This window comes from Ambystoma mexicanum, chromosome 9 (assembly GCF_040938575.1).
Source record: "Ambystoma mexicanum isolate Mex_15411 chromosome 9, UKY_AmexF1_1, whole genome shotgun sequence".
Taxonomy (NCBI): domain Eukaryota; kingdom Metazoa; phylum Chordata; class Amphibia; order Caudata; family Ambystomatidae; genus Ambystoma; species Ambystoma mexicanum.
In genome coordinates this window covers 597,809,158-597,824,138 of record NC_090931.1, presented here as the reverse complement: position 1 = coordinate 597,824,138, position 14,981 = coordinate 597,809,158, and the positions used below count along the sequence as shown (strand labels likewise).

Here is a 14,981-nt window from a genome sequence, read left to right as displayed (position 1 = left end):
ATAATTTTATTTTATCACAAGTGTATTGCTCAGGTTGGGATTGGAATGCAAGGGCTTTGAACTTGCATAATATGAAGCCATAGAATGGGAAATCCCCCTCACTAATGTGACAGGGAGTTTAGACTCTATTAAAGACAGGAGGAGAGTTCCACCCACCCACCCTGTTATATTTCATATTGTTTCAGATTTTGGCTGAGAAGTCCTATCCAAAAGAGCTTCGTCATAGCTTCAGGCTGCGGAAAGGTTGAGATCTCTCCAGTTTTGCTGGATCCTTTCTCAGCGCTACGCAATTGAATCGTTACATTGGGCGCCTGGTGCAAGACAGCTGCAGAAAGAGGAGTTGGGGTTCGAGTAAAGGACATATATAGAGGAGGGTCCCTGCTCATTGGTCCCCTGCAGGGCATGACCTGTCCTGTCCTCCATGATGGTTTGGGGAGTTCCCCATGCATTGGCATTGAACTCTATCTAGTTCTGTTGTTGAAACTTTTTTGTTTGTAAAAGTGTTTTCTTTGCTGCTGTGGTTTCAGAGTAAAGATTGAAATGCATAATACTTGCCTCCTGTCTTTAATAGAATCTAAACCCCCTGTCACGTTACTGAGGGGGATTTCCCATTGTTGCCTACATAGTAGCACCTGCACTGCACATTATCACATGTGTATGTGAAGAGAGGAGACTACACAAGGGAGCGGATGTGGGGCCCTGCAGGCGGAGCCTTATGGTAAAGCGGGGGCGGAGAGTAATGAACTGTGTAGGAAGATTTTCCTAAACAGCCCGAGGCGCCCGCTATAAAGACGGTCAGCCCACGTGCCGGCCAGGCAGCGTGCTGCTGTGCGAGGAGCGAGATAAGTGCGGGCGCGCCTCTCCCCAGAAGCCGTCACGGTCATTAGCAGCGGGGAACTGTCAATAGCAGCACTGGGAGACGGGAACCTGCAGCTGTGCACCCAAGGGAGAAGGAGGCGTGCCAGGGGATCCGACATTCGGGAGCAAGGACACCCGAGCACCACGCACCTAATGGACAGGAGCCCCGGGGGTGTCCGGTTCTGAAGGGGCGGAGTTCCCGAACTGTTAAAGGAAGGGGCACGATTCACGCCCACCTTTGCGGGACATGAAAGAGGGGCGTCGGCGGCCTCTGCGAACAACTAAATGTGGGCAAAGGAAAAGCGCGGGCTCCGTTCAGCTGCAATTCGTTTGTTCGTCAGCGTGAGGGAGTGCAATTAACTGCAGCGCGTTGCAATTCACCCAGCATCTGAACTGTGGACAATTACACGGGCGCGGGCAGAAAACTCGTGTTATTCATTCGCTCTGTGCGTTTACAGTTTAAAACAATTAGTGTGCCTTAATGAGAGCGGGTCGCAGCTGTGGGATAGCCGCCTCCTTGAGTCTGTAGGTGTTCGCAGCCATCAACGGGTCTGAGTCCGGGGGAAGCGCCTGCACTGCGTTGACGTCGCAGAGCTCCAGCCTGGTGGCAGCGGGCGGCGATAACCCGCGTTCCTGCCGGACTCGAGAGCGTGCTGCCTGAATTAGTAGCTGCCTCTCGGGCGGTTGCTTTGGGCTCTTAAGGGGGTGCGCGAAGTACTTCCAGATTGGTGCGGGGAGTGGCGATGCTCCAAGGAGGAGGGAAAGTGGCCTGCGTATTGTGTGTGGACATTCTGGAAATGGGATGGAAGTGGGGCGGAGGGGGAGCACTGAGCTCAAAGGAAAAGGCAGGGAAAGTTTCCGGCAGGGCTGAGAGATCCCAAGGGTGACGAGTCTTGGTTTGATTCTGCTCGGAGCTGCGCCGGCTCTAAACTCTCTGGTGGGAACTCCTGGAAGCCGCTGCTGCCACTCCCATAACAGAAGGTGTTTGACTTGTGGGGCTTGGGGGACCCCTCCATGGAGGAATAGGGTCTGTCTGTGGGGCCAGCTCAGGTGGTGGTGATTGTGGCTGTTGGGCAACCATGGAGGACAGTGGCTGTTTCAGCATATCATTTCCCGGGCATGGACTTTGATCGGACCACTCTTGGTGAAGGGGCCATCCCATTACCAGCCCGGTGTGTGGATCCCCTACTCGGCTGCCCCAAGGACTGGACATGACTGTGAACTCCATCTACATTACCATAGAGGTCATCATCGCCATCCTGTCCATCGCAGGCAATGTCTTGGTTTGTTGGGCCGTGGCTATCAACAGCACCCTGAAGAATGCCACCAACTATTTCTTGGTGTCGCTGGCGGTGGCGGACATTGCCGTGGGCCTGCTGGCCATCCCCTTCGCCATCACGATCAGCATTGGCTTCGAGACCGACTTCCACGGCTGCCTCTTCTTTGCTTGTTTCGTGCTGGTCCTGACCCAGAGCTCCATCTTCAGCCTGTTGGCCGTGGCCGTTGACCGGTACCTCGCCATAAAGATTCCGCTACGGTAAGAGCTTCTCTGTGCGGGATGGCTTGTTGGCATAGATTCAGTCGGGGGATACTCTCTTTTACTGGCCCAGAGCAAGTTTTGGTGTCTTTCTAGTAAGGTGCAGTAACAATGGGTATAACGTCCTCCAATTTCGATTTTTTTTACGAGTGTTTTTTAATGAAAAAACCCATTGAAATATATAGGGGGTTTGGGAAAGTGTATGTATGTATATAAGGGGCTGGGGGTCAGGAATAGTTAAAAATACAATGGGGGGGGTTACAAAATGCTAAAGCCCATTGAAATGACATAGAAACGTAACAATGTATTAATGAATGTGTAGTTACTAAGCAACAGAAGTATAAACATTCAGCAATGAGTAACTAAACAAAGGTGTGACAACACTTGCCGATAAGATGGCTTTTTGTTGCTGTGGTTTGTTTGATGTTTAGGTCACCAGTTCAAATCGCACCAATTCAGCCTTTGATCCCTCCGATGTCAATAAGAGTACCAATTTCGATTGGGTAGTATGTAAACATGCCCTATGTAAAGCGCTTTAGATTCAAGTGATATATCTTGTAACATACACATGACAACTGGCTCCCGGGGTCATTCTATACAGTACGAGTGATTCACCAGCGTTAAAGGGCGAGCCCCACCCTCCTGTGCCTACTGCATATTGTTACACCCCCTCCCTCGTCTGTCTAAATTCTGCGTGTCTGGAGCTGTGCAATGCCCCAGCATAGCATTGTTTTTTGCCATACATTATACACTTGGAAAGGGATATATCGAGATCCCAACATTGTGGCCTCTATGTAGCCAACCACGTGTTGAATCACCGGTGAAGCACTCGCTCTGTACAGAATGACGCTGCTGCCATTTGATATGTGTAAGTTACACATCATTATTTATTACTAAAGTTTTATAGTACAGTACAGATTGTTGAACCTTTGCACACTACACATTCATTAATGCTTTGTTGGGGCACCTTATTACGAAAAGCCACGATGTGGTCCGCAATACAGCTCCCGTTTCTTGAAAACCCACCTTTGCACAAATTGGATTACAAGACCTTTTTTGCAGGGGTCTCTGACGTCATGATTTCTACTCAATGTGTTATAGTGTGTGTGAACAATCTGCAGTTGTTTGTGGCTCTCATGGGTATATGTGATGTCTATGGAAGAAAAATGGATGAGTAGACGGTGCTGAATGGGCGGAGAAGTTTGAAGGAGGCTCCCAGTGGGCGCACTGAGAACTTGATAATACAGACGTCAAATGCGATAGAAAACGGGATGGATCTTAATGCTGGTCTTGGAAGTGATTACATTTATGGTTGAACTGCTTGACGGGGGGGAAGGCGGGGACTCTGTTGGCATCGCCATTGATAAATGTTGTATACTGCCTGCCAGGGGTCTACTTCATCTTCCAGCTCTCCCAGGGTTTAGAACGAAGACTCCAATGATCCTTCACCATTGACTATACTGATGGGTATTGTAGTTCAAAACATCTGTAGAGCCAGTGGTTGTAGGCGCCCGCTGTGTGGTGTGGGCACAGTGATTGGGTGTAATGAACTCCCAAGTGCCCATTGGTAAATGCTTGCTCGTTGTATAATTCTGTGGGGGTGCCTAGAAGTGACCCCTGAAGAGGAAGGGCGTATAATCGCAGCACAAGACTGAGCGATTTGTTTCTGAACATCCAACACCGAACTCGGTTTCTTGGGCGGTTTCCTTGTGCACTCGTGTTTGCGGGATGGCAGTTCACTGGCCATTTCCAACTGCTTGTTCAGTGTTCTACAGGCTGGCACTGCACTACATGTATTACTACAATAGCTTGTCTGTGCCTGCTCTCCCTGATTCTCTGCCCACCCCTGCCACCTGGAAATCAAACGTTCCGCACATTGTGTGCTTGTTTACCAAACTTTCCCACAACACCCATCTTACAAATGTTGCAATATTGTAACTATTGGTATCGGTCTGAACAGAAAGGCTGGGGAATTGGACCAAGACCAACTTTCACCATCTGCTAATAAGCCACCCCCACATTAAGTTGCCATCTGCCCCGCCCCCCATGCTTTCATGGTCTAGTTGCTTCGTAAACACTAGAAAATGGGGTGCCTGAGAACTTGTGGGTAGTTGAGGCAGAGCCCAGACAGCAGCGGTTCTGACTTTTCCAAAAGCTAAATCTGAGCCGGCAACAGCTTGTAAATCTTGCAAGTAGATTGTAATAGATAACCATACCTTGCATCCTGCGCCCCCTCACCCCTGACAACGCATCCCTGCCTCCCTTTCCCCCCGAACCACCTAGCTGGCAACGAGCCCCCCCCCCCACACACCTCACCCCTCCTGATGTCCTGCCTTCGCACCCACTACGACACAGATTCCAGATCTGGCATTCTGCCTGACGCTCACAACAAAAGTCCTTCAAGGTGTATTTATTTTTTGCTGGCGGCGGTCAGGAGGAGACTAATGGCATGTGAATGTGAAAAGGGGGGCACGCTGGCAATGATGGCACTGGAAATGGGGCAACGCGGTGGCAGGCTGAACTACCTCAGTAACACAGGATAACATTTTGGGCCCGATTCACAGAAGAGTTGTATAATGGCGCAATCCCATAGGAAACCTCTCTGTGAATTGGGGCCCTTTATTGGTGTACATGATTTGGAGGGGCCTGTCGCGCTTGCAAACCCACCTGAAGGGGGAGTGAGGGGCGGGGTGTCTTCCATTATAGGCACTGTGAAAGGAGCGGGACACCAGTTACTTGTGCCTCCCCCCCCCCCCCCATCTCCATTTCTTTCTATAGGGTAACAGGCGAGGGAGAGTCCTGATAAACACGCTCTTCCCCCCCCCCCCCAGCAAATACCATGCCCCCCGCTACCCTCTGCCGCAAGGCCAATTGGGTTGGAAGTGTACGTAGAGGCACATGTTTTGGCTTGCCATTGGTTTGAAACTTGTGCTGGCTGTGTCCGCCCACCTCTGCTATACAAAAAAAAAAAGAAAACACCCTCTCTATCCAACAAGCAGGCCAACAAGGTACACGTTCTCTTGTTTGAAATGCTTTTGTATTGCATTGGATCACCACTGTAGTAGTTTCGGAGCACCTGTGCTTGTCATCAAGTGGCACGTTGTGCCTATGGTCGGGATAAGCTGGCCGGGATAAGCTGACCGTACACTGCTGGAGGTGAGGCCTTAACGCAAGGAGTAACTGGCATACACAATATGCATCAAGCAGAAATTACTTCAGAGTAAATGAAACCACTGCAAGGCAATGCCAGCCCCTTCAGTAGCAGTCGTCAGGTGTTACACCTGGCAGGGGGGGGGCATGTAGTTGTTGGCATTAGAATTCGTTTTCTCTTCTGCAGCACCGTAGCAGGGGAGCTGACTTTTGATTCTCGGGGGAGTGGGGGGGGCGGGGGAGGGGGCGTACTGCCCGTGAAATTTGTATGACTTTCCACTGAAAGTATAGGGACTTTTAATGCAGATGGCTTTTCCCGCTGGAGTGCCCGGGCACCCGTATCACCCGTGTACTAGGTGTCCCTGCACAGTAGTCATGTGCATGAAGTCGCTGCTGAGGAGGAAGGGCTGGATTCCAATCAACCTAGCTATTTTGAGAAAGTACTGCCTCCCTTTTTTTTTGCATAATTTTGCTTCTCGGTTGTTCAGATAGGCAAGCAGCTTGCTGTTAAGCTGATGCATACGCACGGGGCGTTAGAGGGGCAGCTGGCATAGCGGGCCGCCCCCGTGGGCCCCCCCTTTCCGTTGCACTGGCCTCCTCTCGCTGAGGGGGCGGAAGTGCGTGCCCCCTTAGTGTCTGGCTGGGAACAGCCTGGCCTAGGAAGGCACTTACATAGCCTGTGCTGAGAGGGCCAAGGGTAGCCCATCACGAGAGACTGCTTCACAGGCTCGAACTGATATGTGGCACCTTTCCCTTATCCTTTGGCTTATCTAAGGGTGACTGAGTACACTCTATAAGGGAGCCTGGTCAACTCGCATGTATCCTCGGCAATCCACTCCAATTCTTCTGAAGCGGCTGAGTGGAATGCAGCGCTTTGCAAGACCCCAAAACAAACTGATTGTGAGCAAGGATTGTAAACGGAGTTAATCATTGCGTGCAGTGTGAGAAGCTCGCAGTGCCCTGGAGGATGTCGCATGCATGCAGTTCTTTCAGTCCAGTGCCTTTTCATCAACACAAAATCCACGCTGCAACCTCGCTGAAGTGCCTGGAAGTCCTCCATTCCCGAAATACGGTGACCCTGGCTTCCTGCTGAAAGTGGGCGGGAGCGGTGCTCCTCTACTTTAAAAAAAATAAACAATGTTACTGTTCCTAGAATTCAATTTGAAAAAGTGTGGGAAGAAGTTGACACTTGCCCTTTAAACAGCAGGTGTGTGTGTGTGTTTGGGGTGTTGGATTGCGCGTGGGAGGGGGCGTGGCAATGGGATTTGTGGAGAGGAGGGGGGCAGGCCAACAGGGAACATGGTTCCACTACTGCTTTTCGTACACTTCGTCCACTGCTAGTTATTAAGTGGCTGGTGTCCGATGAAGTTTTAATCTCCATGTGGTGATTGATCAAGACACTCCGGCCCCCACGATCTAAAGAAGTGTCCGTACTGATGGGGTTTGAACTCCTGACTTCTGCATTTGAAATAATCTCTTTTCTAACTGAAGCAACAACCACACAAGAGCAGTATAAATGCATATGTCAAGTTAAAAAAAAAAAACGTGGCCTGTTCATTTGTAACCCCCAATAGATAAGCACTCGCGTGACTTGGATTTTCAAAACTGGTAAAGGCAAGCATTGGCATGCCAACAGTTTTGGATTTTGTGTCGTCATGGGATAGCATTTGCCAGGCACTGTCATAATGGTACCAACTGGCTATTAATGGTGGCAGCAGCAACATGGTGCGAGTACCTGGAAACCTAATGGCATTGCTTGGCAAATTCCTATCTAATACCAAGCCAAAACTGTTGTCTTTGTCAATGGTTGTTTTTTTTTAACAGGACTTCAGTAAAGGACGTGCATACTGCTTACAGAGGAAAAGGCTTAAGTTACACTTGTTTAAGAGCTTTTTTTTATTTCACCAGTAGCAGTTCCAACCCCAATTAAGACATTATCCCTCATAAGAATAGCATGGCAGGTTTTAACACACATTTTTATGTCCCTGCTTGATAAAGCAAGCTCCAAGAGAACCCAAGAGGATGTGTTTTGGGTACGACTGGGCAAGAAGTGGGTGGGAATGACCATAGGGATTAGCATGGCCATTGCAGTCAATGGGTGGCTAAATAACGAAACGCCTATAAGCTTTGTGTCCCTCCTCCTATGCCATTGACTTCCTAGCTGCACTATAATGCACTCGTTTCAGCTTGTAAGTGGCGCTTTAGTGCCACCTAATAGCCAAGATTGAAAAGCACGCTCTGTCTACGCCTCCTTTCCTTTCAGATTTTTCCACTCATGCCTACTTCAAGGCAGGCATGACCCAGCCCTAGGGCTAGTGGGGCTTTACCCCCCGCTACCCCTACAGAATTCCTTGCTGTGCCTTCACCTACAGAACAGCCCTAAGCAGGACAGAACACAGATGATCGTGTCTGGGACTGTGCAGCGCTTAAGGAGGGTGAAGCAGTGCTGGGACATGTCCAACTGAAAGACCCCCACCCGGCTGCAGTCAACTTAAAAATCGGTGCCAGCTTCCAAGACGGTATACCACGGGTAGCTATTTTTAAACAAAGGACACCACCCGTAAAAGTTAAGATAACCATATTATGCATTATTGATGACCAGAAGTCTGGCGAGGAAAGACTGAAACTCATGACCTTTGTGCCTCTGTACCAATAGATTGAACACAGCGTATGAATCCTGCCCAGATCGGGTTTGTCCTTGCAGGCCTCCTTTGTACTGCTGTCCTGCCACTAGTCTCTGCCTTCTCCTCATGGCCAGAGTTCCCCTGGCTTGGTTCCCCCTCGTTACCTGCATTTTCCATTGACAGCCGCTCCCAGCTAGGCCTGGCTCTGGACACCACCACTGTAGGGGATGGGAAGTGTGTACTGTGCCTTCTGCTTCCTCAAGATCCTTTGATCCCTTTTTGTTGCCATCTCTTCTTCCTCTAGCTACTTACCTCCTTTCTGCTCCTATGGCACACCCATTCCCATCCTGTCGATGTTTCTTCAACCAGACCTTGATGTCGGTTCACTGCTGCTGTGTCCCTGTTTTTATAAACGCCCCAAACAAAATGGATGGTTACCACTCCTACATGCAAAAAGCAAAGCTGCAGCTATCTATTCAATTGGGCTGGACTAGATGTGCTACACTTGCACGCGCACACACTGGGTTTTGTCAAGAGCCCTACTTGTGGTTTTGTTACCCTACCTCCTGGTACATTTGAAACTACAAACCACACTACAGATTGGAAAAAAAAACAAGGCTGAAAGGGGCATTCCTGTTGGACAAGGGGCATTTAAGATCTATGGGCTTGCATTGGATTGGAGTCCTGAAATTGTCCCGTGTTGGATAGGAAATGTCCAGCCCTCTTTGCTTTTGAACTCCTATCAAATTGCGTTCTGGAATTGTCCTGCATCGAAAGTTGGAAATGTGTATCTACCATTACCAGGCTGAAAAAGAGCCATTGACTGTTACTCTTTGACCCCATTGTTCGCAACATTCTCTTCATGACCCGCCCAAATCTTGGCGCTGATGAATCTTGTCAGTTGGCTCTGCGAAACTCACTATTCCCCCGTTTACCGGAGGGATTTCTTATAAACTCTAGAACAAAAAGCCTTTCACATTACAAGGGCCCGCTTGAGCACACCTCAAGCCCATTGTAAAATCGCACAATGCTCCTTCATAAGAACACACAGTTCCAGACCTAGACATTGCCTGTTATGTGTAAACTATATTTTACTACAAGTACCATTCATTATAGTTGCTTTCGGCACTGCGTCATTAGCCTTTACAGACTAAAGACACGCATCCATACTACCACAAACATTTCCAGTCCCACCCCACCGTTAAACTGTACGTTTCTAGCCCTTTCATCAATTCCTTTCTACCAACAGACTATTGCGACATGCCCTGGAGTCACAACACGCCAATAACACAACCAGGCTAGATGCTGTAAAACCAGTTTTTGTGGTGATGGGCGCAGTATAAATCTTAATATAACAAGAGATTGAGTTCATGAAGTGTCTCTAGTAGGTCCTGACTGCCCTACTCTGACCCAGTAGATCCTTCTTCAGAACATTAGTTTCCTCAATGTGTTATTTATTGGCCTTTTATGTTTAGTCTGCGTGACTAATCAACTTCCGGGGCACCAGCGGTCCAGGGATGAAAATCGGTTTCTAAACCATCAATCAGCCCCAACCCTCTAGCACACCAGAAGGGATCCAAACCGATTGGGGAAACCAGTCCATTGTAAACCTCCTTGTCCAATTTTGGACACGGTGGGCTTATCTCTACAAGGTCGTGGATAATAGTATTTTTGCTGTGTTACAACTAACCACTATTACCCAATGCTAAAAGGAACTGACAGTCTATGGTTGTATACAAATATCGACTTTATTATCACAACAGACCGTTCTAGCACGTTACGAAATACAACCCACACTGTGAAGGAATACAGAGGATTGATGGTTTCAGGAAGGAAAGGGGATGCACTCTGGATAATGACGGGAGGGTAGTAGTAATTAATCACAATGTTCAAGAATACTTGGTCTCAGCAAAAATGGAGCAATGGGTCATAAAATGTCACTAGGGGGATTCAGAGAAGGACCAGCTGGACAGAACCACACTGTACCTTGTGCTCTTAGAAGTTCTTGGTGCTCGACAATCAAGCTGTACCAGTGTGCTTGCAGCACCTATGACAAGAGTTCCAGATGGGATACAGCTGTATGAAGCGTTCTTGCAGAGCCTAGCGGTGCACGCTGTGTGCTGGCTGGGTACCGGTTCTGGAGCTGCTGTAGGGCCCTCTGGGTTCAGTATCTCCCTCTGTTCCCTGTGGGATGTTTAGCGGAGGTATCTTGCTTCCCCCCCCTCTTGGTAATCCTGGCCTTGCTTCACTGGCAGAAGCTGTAAGGCAGACTGTACCTTCAGCCAGGGTCCAAATGGGTCCATCTTGTTACTCCTTGCAAGGTCTTCAGATCTGCTAATCGGGGGGACGGGGGCTCTGCCCTCTTTTAAAGCCAAATGGTGTCATTTCATTGCGTTCCATTAGCTGTATATCCACCTACCAAGTCACCTTATTTTATTCCTTTCATTATAACATTCAGGAAAATATCTTGTCAATCCACTGGTGCTTTCTGGGGCAAGTGTATTCCTGTATATCGGGTAAAAGACTTTGGGGGCCAAAAGTGGCAGCCTTTATAATTGTCTCGTTGAATAAACTGGTGGCGTAATGGAAGGGTGCAACTTTGGGGTGTGTGCGCATGCCTGCTTCTAGGTTGGGCATTTGTAACCCCTAGGCCGGTCCGATCGTTCAGCCAGTTACTGCTTCCTGGTGAGATCAAGCTTTCAATCCTTGCAGGGCCGAATCATGCCTTCTTTCTCAAATTGATACACTGATTACCTTCAAATTGGGCAATACTAACACCCGTGTATAGCACTTCTTCAAATTCTTGCAAGTGCTTTCTGTTTATTCTAGAAACCAGATATGCATGGTACACCTCGCAAATTTACATGAAAGCAGTCCCAGCGTGAGGAGTAATAATCGCAGTGGAGGCACCTGTTGCACAGCACGTTCTATTGCTGTCTACTCTGCTGCAAGAGCGCTTTCGGATGTATTGCTAGCGGCCAACATTATAGAAATCCAGTCTGGCGTGCTTGGAATCGGTGAATGATTGCAAGTGAAGCCCAAGCAATTTTCTTTAGGGCGCCTTTTCTCTTCTCTCTGTGAAACTGCAATTTCGCCCTGGGAGATGTTCCGGCAGTTTGCGAAGGAACATCTCGGGACCCTTCCCGCTGAGCACGAATTAGCGCCGTGTCTCCTCGGTGAGCGTTCCTCATTCCCACCGCTTGGGCTGCGGAAGGCGACAGTTATTGAATTATCACAGCCTTTGAGAAATCGCTGGCCCAGATGCAGAGCGTGACTCCGGGCAGGGCCTTCCTTTGCACAGGGGACTATTCTCGACTTGTTGACGGCAAGCTGGTCGGGAGCACCTATGTGGAAAGTAAATATATGATCACTTTCCGGAGGGGGGGACGACACATTTTTTAATATGCACGTCAGGCGCCCTATTGCTATTAAATGCTCTCTGCCCCGGAGAGCCTTCCCCACCCCCCCACCAAGCCAGCTCGGGGGAGACCTTGAAAGCCTCCCCACAAGCTGGCATGATGGGGATCTAAAAGCAGGGCACCCCAGCGACCGCCCAGCCAGCTCTGGATCTCCTAGTCTGCGATTGAGGTATAGTGCGAGTCTCACTGACTTCCTTTCCTGTGGGTTCTTTCGACGTAGACGGCCATGAATATTTCATGTAGGAAACCAATGTACTTTTCAGTCAACAAAATGCTGCGTGGTGCCGCTGAGATGGGTGGAAGGCATGCGCTTTCCGTGCACTGCATTGCCTGGTTGCAAGTGGAGTCCATTCCTGCATTGGTCAGGGATTTTTGGTTTGTTATGGTGGTCTTTGCGTTGCTGGTTGGAGGGTGTATTTATAGTGGAGCACTGTGAGACAGTGGCACAACGCCATTGGGCTAATCTGGCTCCAGTACTCCCTGTCTTGTGAGTTGAGGGACTGGGCTTCCACACTTTCCTTTTGGTTATGCAGAGGGGGGAGGGAAGCCTTAGCGCCGACACCCTCAGTGGGGTGGCACGGTGGCAGACCTTGTTGCTCCCAACGCCCCCCCAGCTCTCATTCCACATTCCGACTCTCACTCCTGCCCAGCTACCCTCCTCCCAAATTAGCCCAACCCCCATCCACCCAAAGGATAGGCAGAGACCAGTAGGATGAGTGGGAGAAAAAATTGCCACAGCAAACTTTATTATACATAAAGTCAGGAGTTAACTTACAGGTGTTCCGTTCACGCTCAGGATTCTGCGCTGAGAGCAAGCAACTTTTCCCCCCCGCCCCTTCGGGTCCTTGGGGGACCCGACGCGGACGCCCAGTCCCTTCCTCAGCAGTCCCTCTCTACCCTTTGGCAATTTCTTTGTTTTGCAATTTTCTTTTCATTTTTCTTTCCCCAACGCTATTTAAGTGCATTTTATTCCGTGCTTTACTTTCTTTCCAGTCTCCATTTCCGCTTAGGCTCCTTCTAAAGGATGCGTTCCGGTCTCCTTTCCCCTTTTGCTCCTTTATTCTTACCCCAGGATTCCCTCTTCCCGTTTCCCCGGGTTGGCTTATTATTATTGTTAAATTATCTCTCCCCAAACAGGTCTTCCTCCAACCCATCCTGCCAGGAGCCCCTCTCCCCCCTTCCGCCAAGACCCCGATCTGCCCTAGCTCTCCCCGCCGCCTTGGTTGTCCCATCCCCTCCGGCCCCCATCGCGGCCTCCTGTTCTAGAGAGCCCCATCCAACAAGCGCTACCTATCCCCCCAGAGCCCAACATCATTCTTATCCCCATCCTCTTCCCCTGCTTTTCGCTAAAGAGGGGTCCTCCCCAACTATCCCCCCTGCTCCTCCTGGCCCCTACCCCCCGCACTCCAAACCCCCCCCCCAGTTTCTTTTTGATCTCCTTAAGCTGCCAATCACGAAGGGCCCCCCTCACTTGCACCCCCCCTTAACATCCTCCAACTCCCAGGGGCCCCCCTTCCCCTCAGTTACCAACGTACTTGCCGGAGCCCCGTTTACAGTGCAAACTTTCAATTCACCCCCCCTTGCTGACTTCATTGTTGCTTTCCAATTTTCAGTTTCCAACGATGCACTTCCCATTTCCCCCACCCAATTTTGGAGTTGGAAAGGTCTTCCAAGCCCCCTAACCCTCCCCATTAACGTGGGCCTCCCCTGAGTCTAATACTCCTGGGCGCCGTTCTTAATAAGCTGATGGCTGTGCAGTTCCCCTTGTGGTATCCGCCAGTACTTTCTAACGGGAACACCAGGTAACATCCGCTGGGCTTGTCTGCAAGAGAAAACATTACACATCAGTACAACATTGTAAAGGGCGGGCGGGAGGGCAACGTCGGTGAGGAGCCGGCAAAGAGAGACCCCGCGACCCTTGTCCGTTGTATTTATGGCGCCAATGGGCGCGCGGGAGATGACGTCACCCACCCCCTCCACCCCCCTTCCCCTCCAGACTCCTCTTGCCGCCGTGCCGCGTGAGGCAGTCGGCACTAAGGGGGGGCCCCCGCCGAGGGGCCCTCCTTCGTAGGGCGCGGGAGCCCGTCGTAGCGCCGACACCCTCAGTGGGGTGGCACGGTGGCAGACCTTGTTGCTCCCAACGCCCCCCCAGCTCTCATTCCACATTCCGACTCTCACTCCTGCCCAGCTACCCTCCTCCCAAATTAGCCCAACCCCCATCCACCCAAAGGATAGGCAGAGACCAGTAGGATGAGTGGGAGAAAAAATTGCCACAGCAAACTTTATTATACATAAAGTCAGGAGTTAACTTACAGGTGTTCCGTTCACGCTCAGGATTCTGCGCTGAGAGCAAGCAACTTTTCCCCCCCGCCCCTTCGGGTCCTTGGGGGACCCGACGCGGACGCCCAGTCCCTTCCTCAGCAGTCCCTCTCTACCCTTTGGCAATTTCTTTGTTTTGCAATTTTCTTTTCATTTTTCTTTCCCCAACGCTATTTAAGTGCATTTTATTCCGTGCTTTACTTTCTTTCCAGTCTCCATTTCCGCTTAGGCTCCTTCTAAAGGATGCGTTCCGGTCTCCTTTCCCCTTTTGCTCCTTTATTCTTACCCCAGGATTCCCTCTTCCCGTTTCCCCGGGTTGGCTTATTATTATTGTTAAATTATCTCTCCCCAAACAGGTCTTCCTCCAACCCATCCTGCCAGGAGCCCCTCTCCCCCCTTCCGCCAAGACCCCGATCTGCCCTAGCTCTCCCCGCCGCCTTGGTTGTCCCATCCCCTCCGGCCCCCATCGCGGCCTCCTGTTCTAGAGAGCCCCATCCAACAAGCGCTACCTATCCCCCCAGAGCCCAACATCATTCTTATCCCCATCCTCTTCCCCTGCTTTTCGCTAAAGAGGGGTCCTCCCCAACTATCCCCCCTGCTCCTCCTGGCCCCTACCCCCCGCACTCCAAACCCCCCCCCCAGTTTCTTTTTGATCTCCTTAAGCTGCCAATCACGAAGGGCCCCCCTCACTTGCACCCCCCCTTAACATCCTCCAACTCCCAGGGGCCCCCCTTCCCCTCAGTTACCAACGTACTTGCCGGAGCCCCGTTTACAGTGCAAACTTTCAATTCACCCCCCCTTGCTGACTTCATTGTTGCTTTCCAATTTTCAGTTTCCAACGATGCACTTCCCATTTCCCCCACCCAATTTTGGAGTTGGAAAGGTCTTCCAAGCCCCCTAACCCTCCCCATTAACGTGGGCCTCCCCTGAGTCTAATACTCCTGGGCGCCGTTCTTAATAAGCTGATGGCTGTGCAGTTCCCCTTGTGGTATCCGCCAGTACTTTCTAACGGGAACACCAGGTAACATCCGCTGGGCTTGTCTGCAAGAGACCGGTCGCTGCGACCGGTGTCAC

The 14,981-nt window shown here is 50.5% G+C and overlaps 1 protein-coding gene across 1 annotated transcript in view; it reads left to right on the top strand.

Moving 5' to 3' along the window:
* The first annotated feature begins 733 nt into the window (after window positions 1–733).
* ADORA2B (adenosine A2b receptor) overlaps window positions 734–14,981 on the top strand; it is a 196,407-nt gene continuing 182,159 nt past the window's right edge. Inside the window, exon 1 of the mRNA XM_069615229.1 lies at window positions 734–2,395. Within this exon, the coding sequence (XP_069471330.1) occupies window positions 2,070–2,395 (326 nt within the window). The 5' untranslated portion in view covers window positions 734–2,069. The remainder of the gene's footprint in view (window positions 2,396–14,981) is intronic.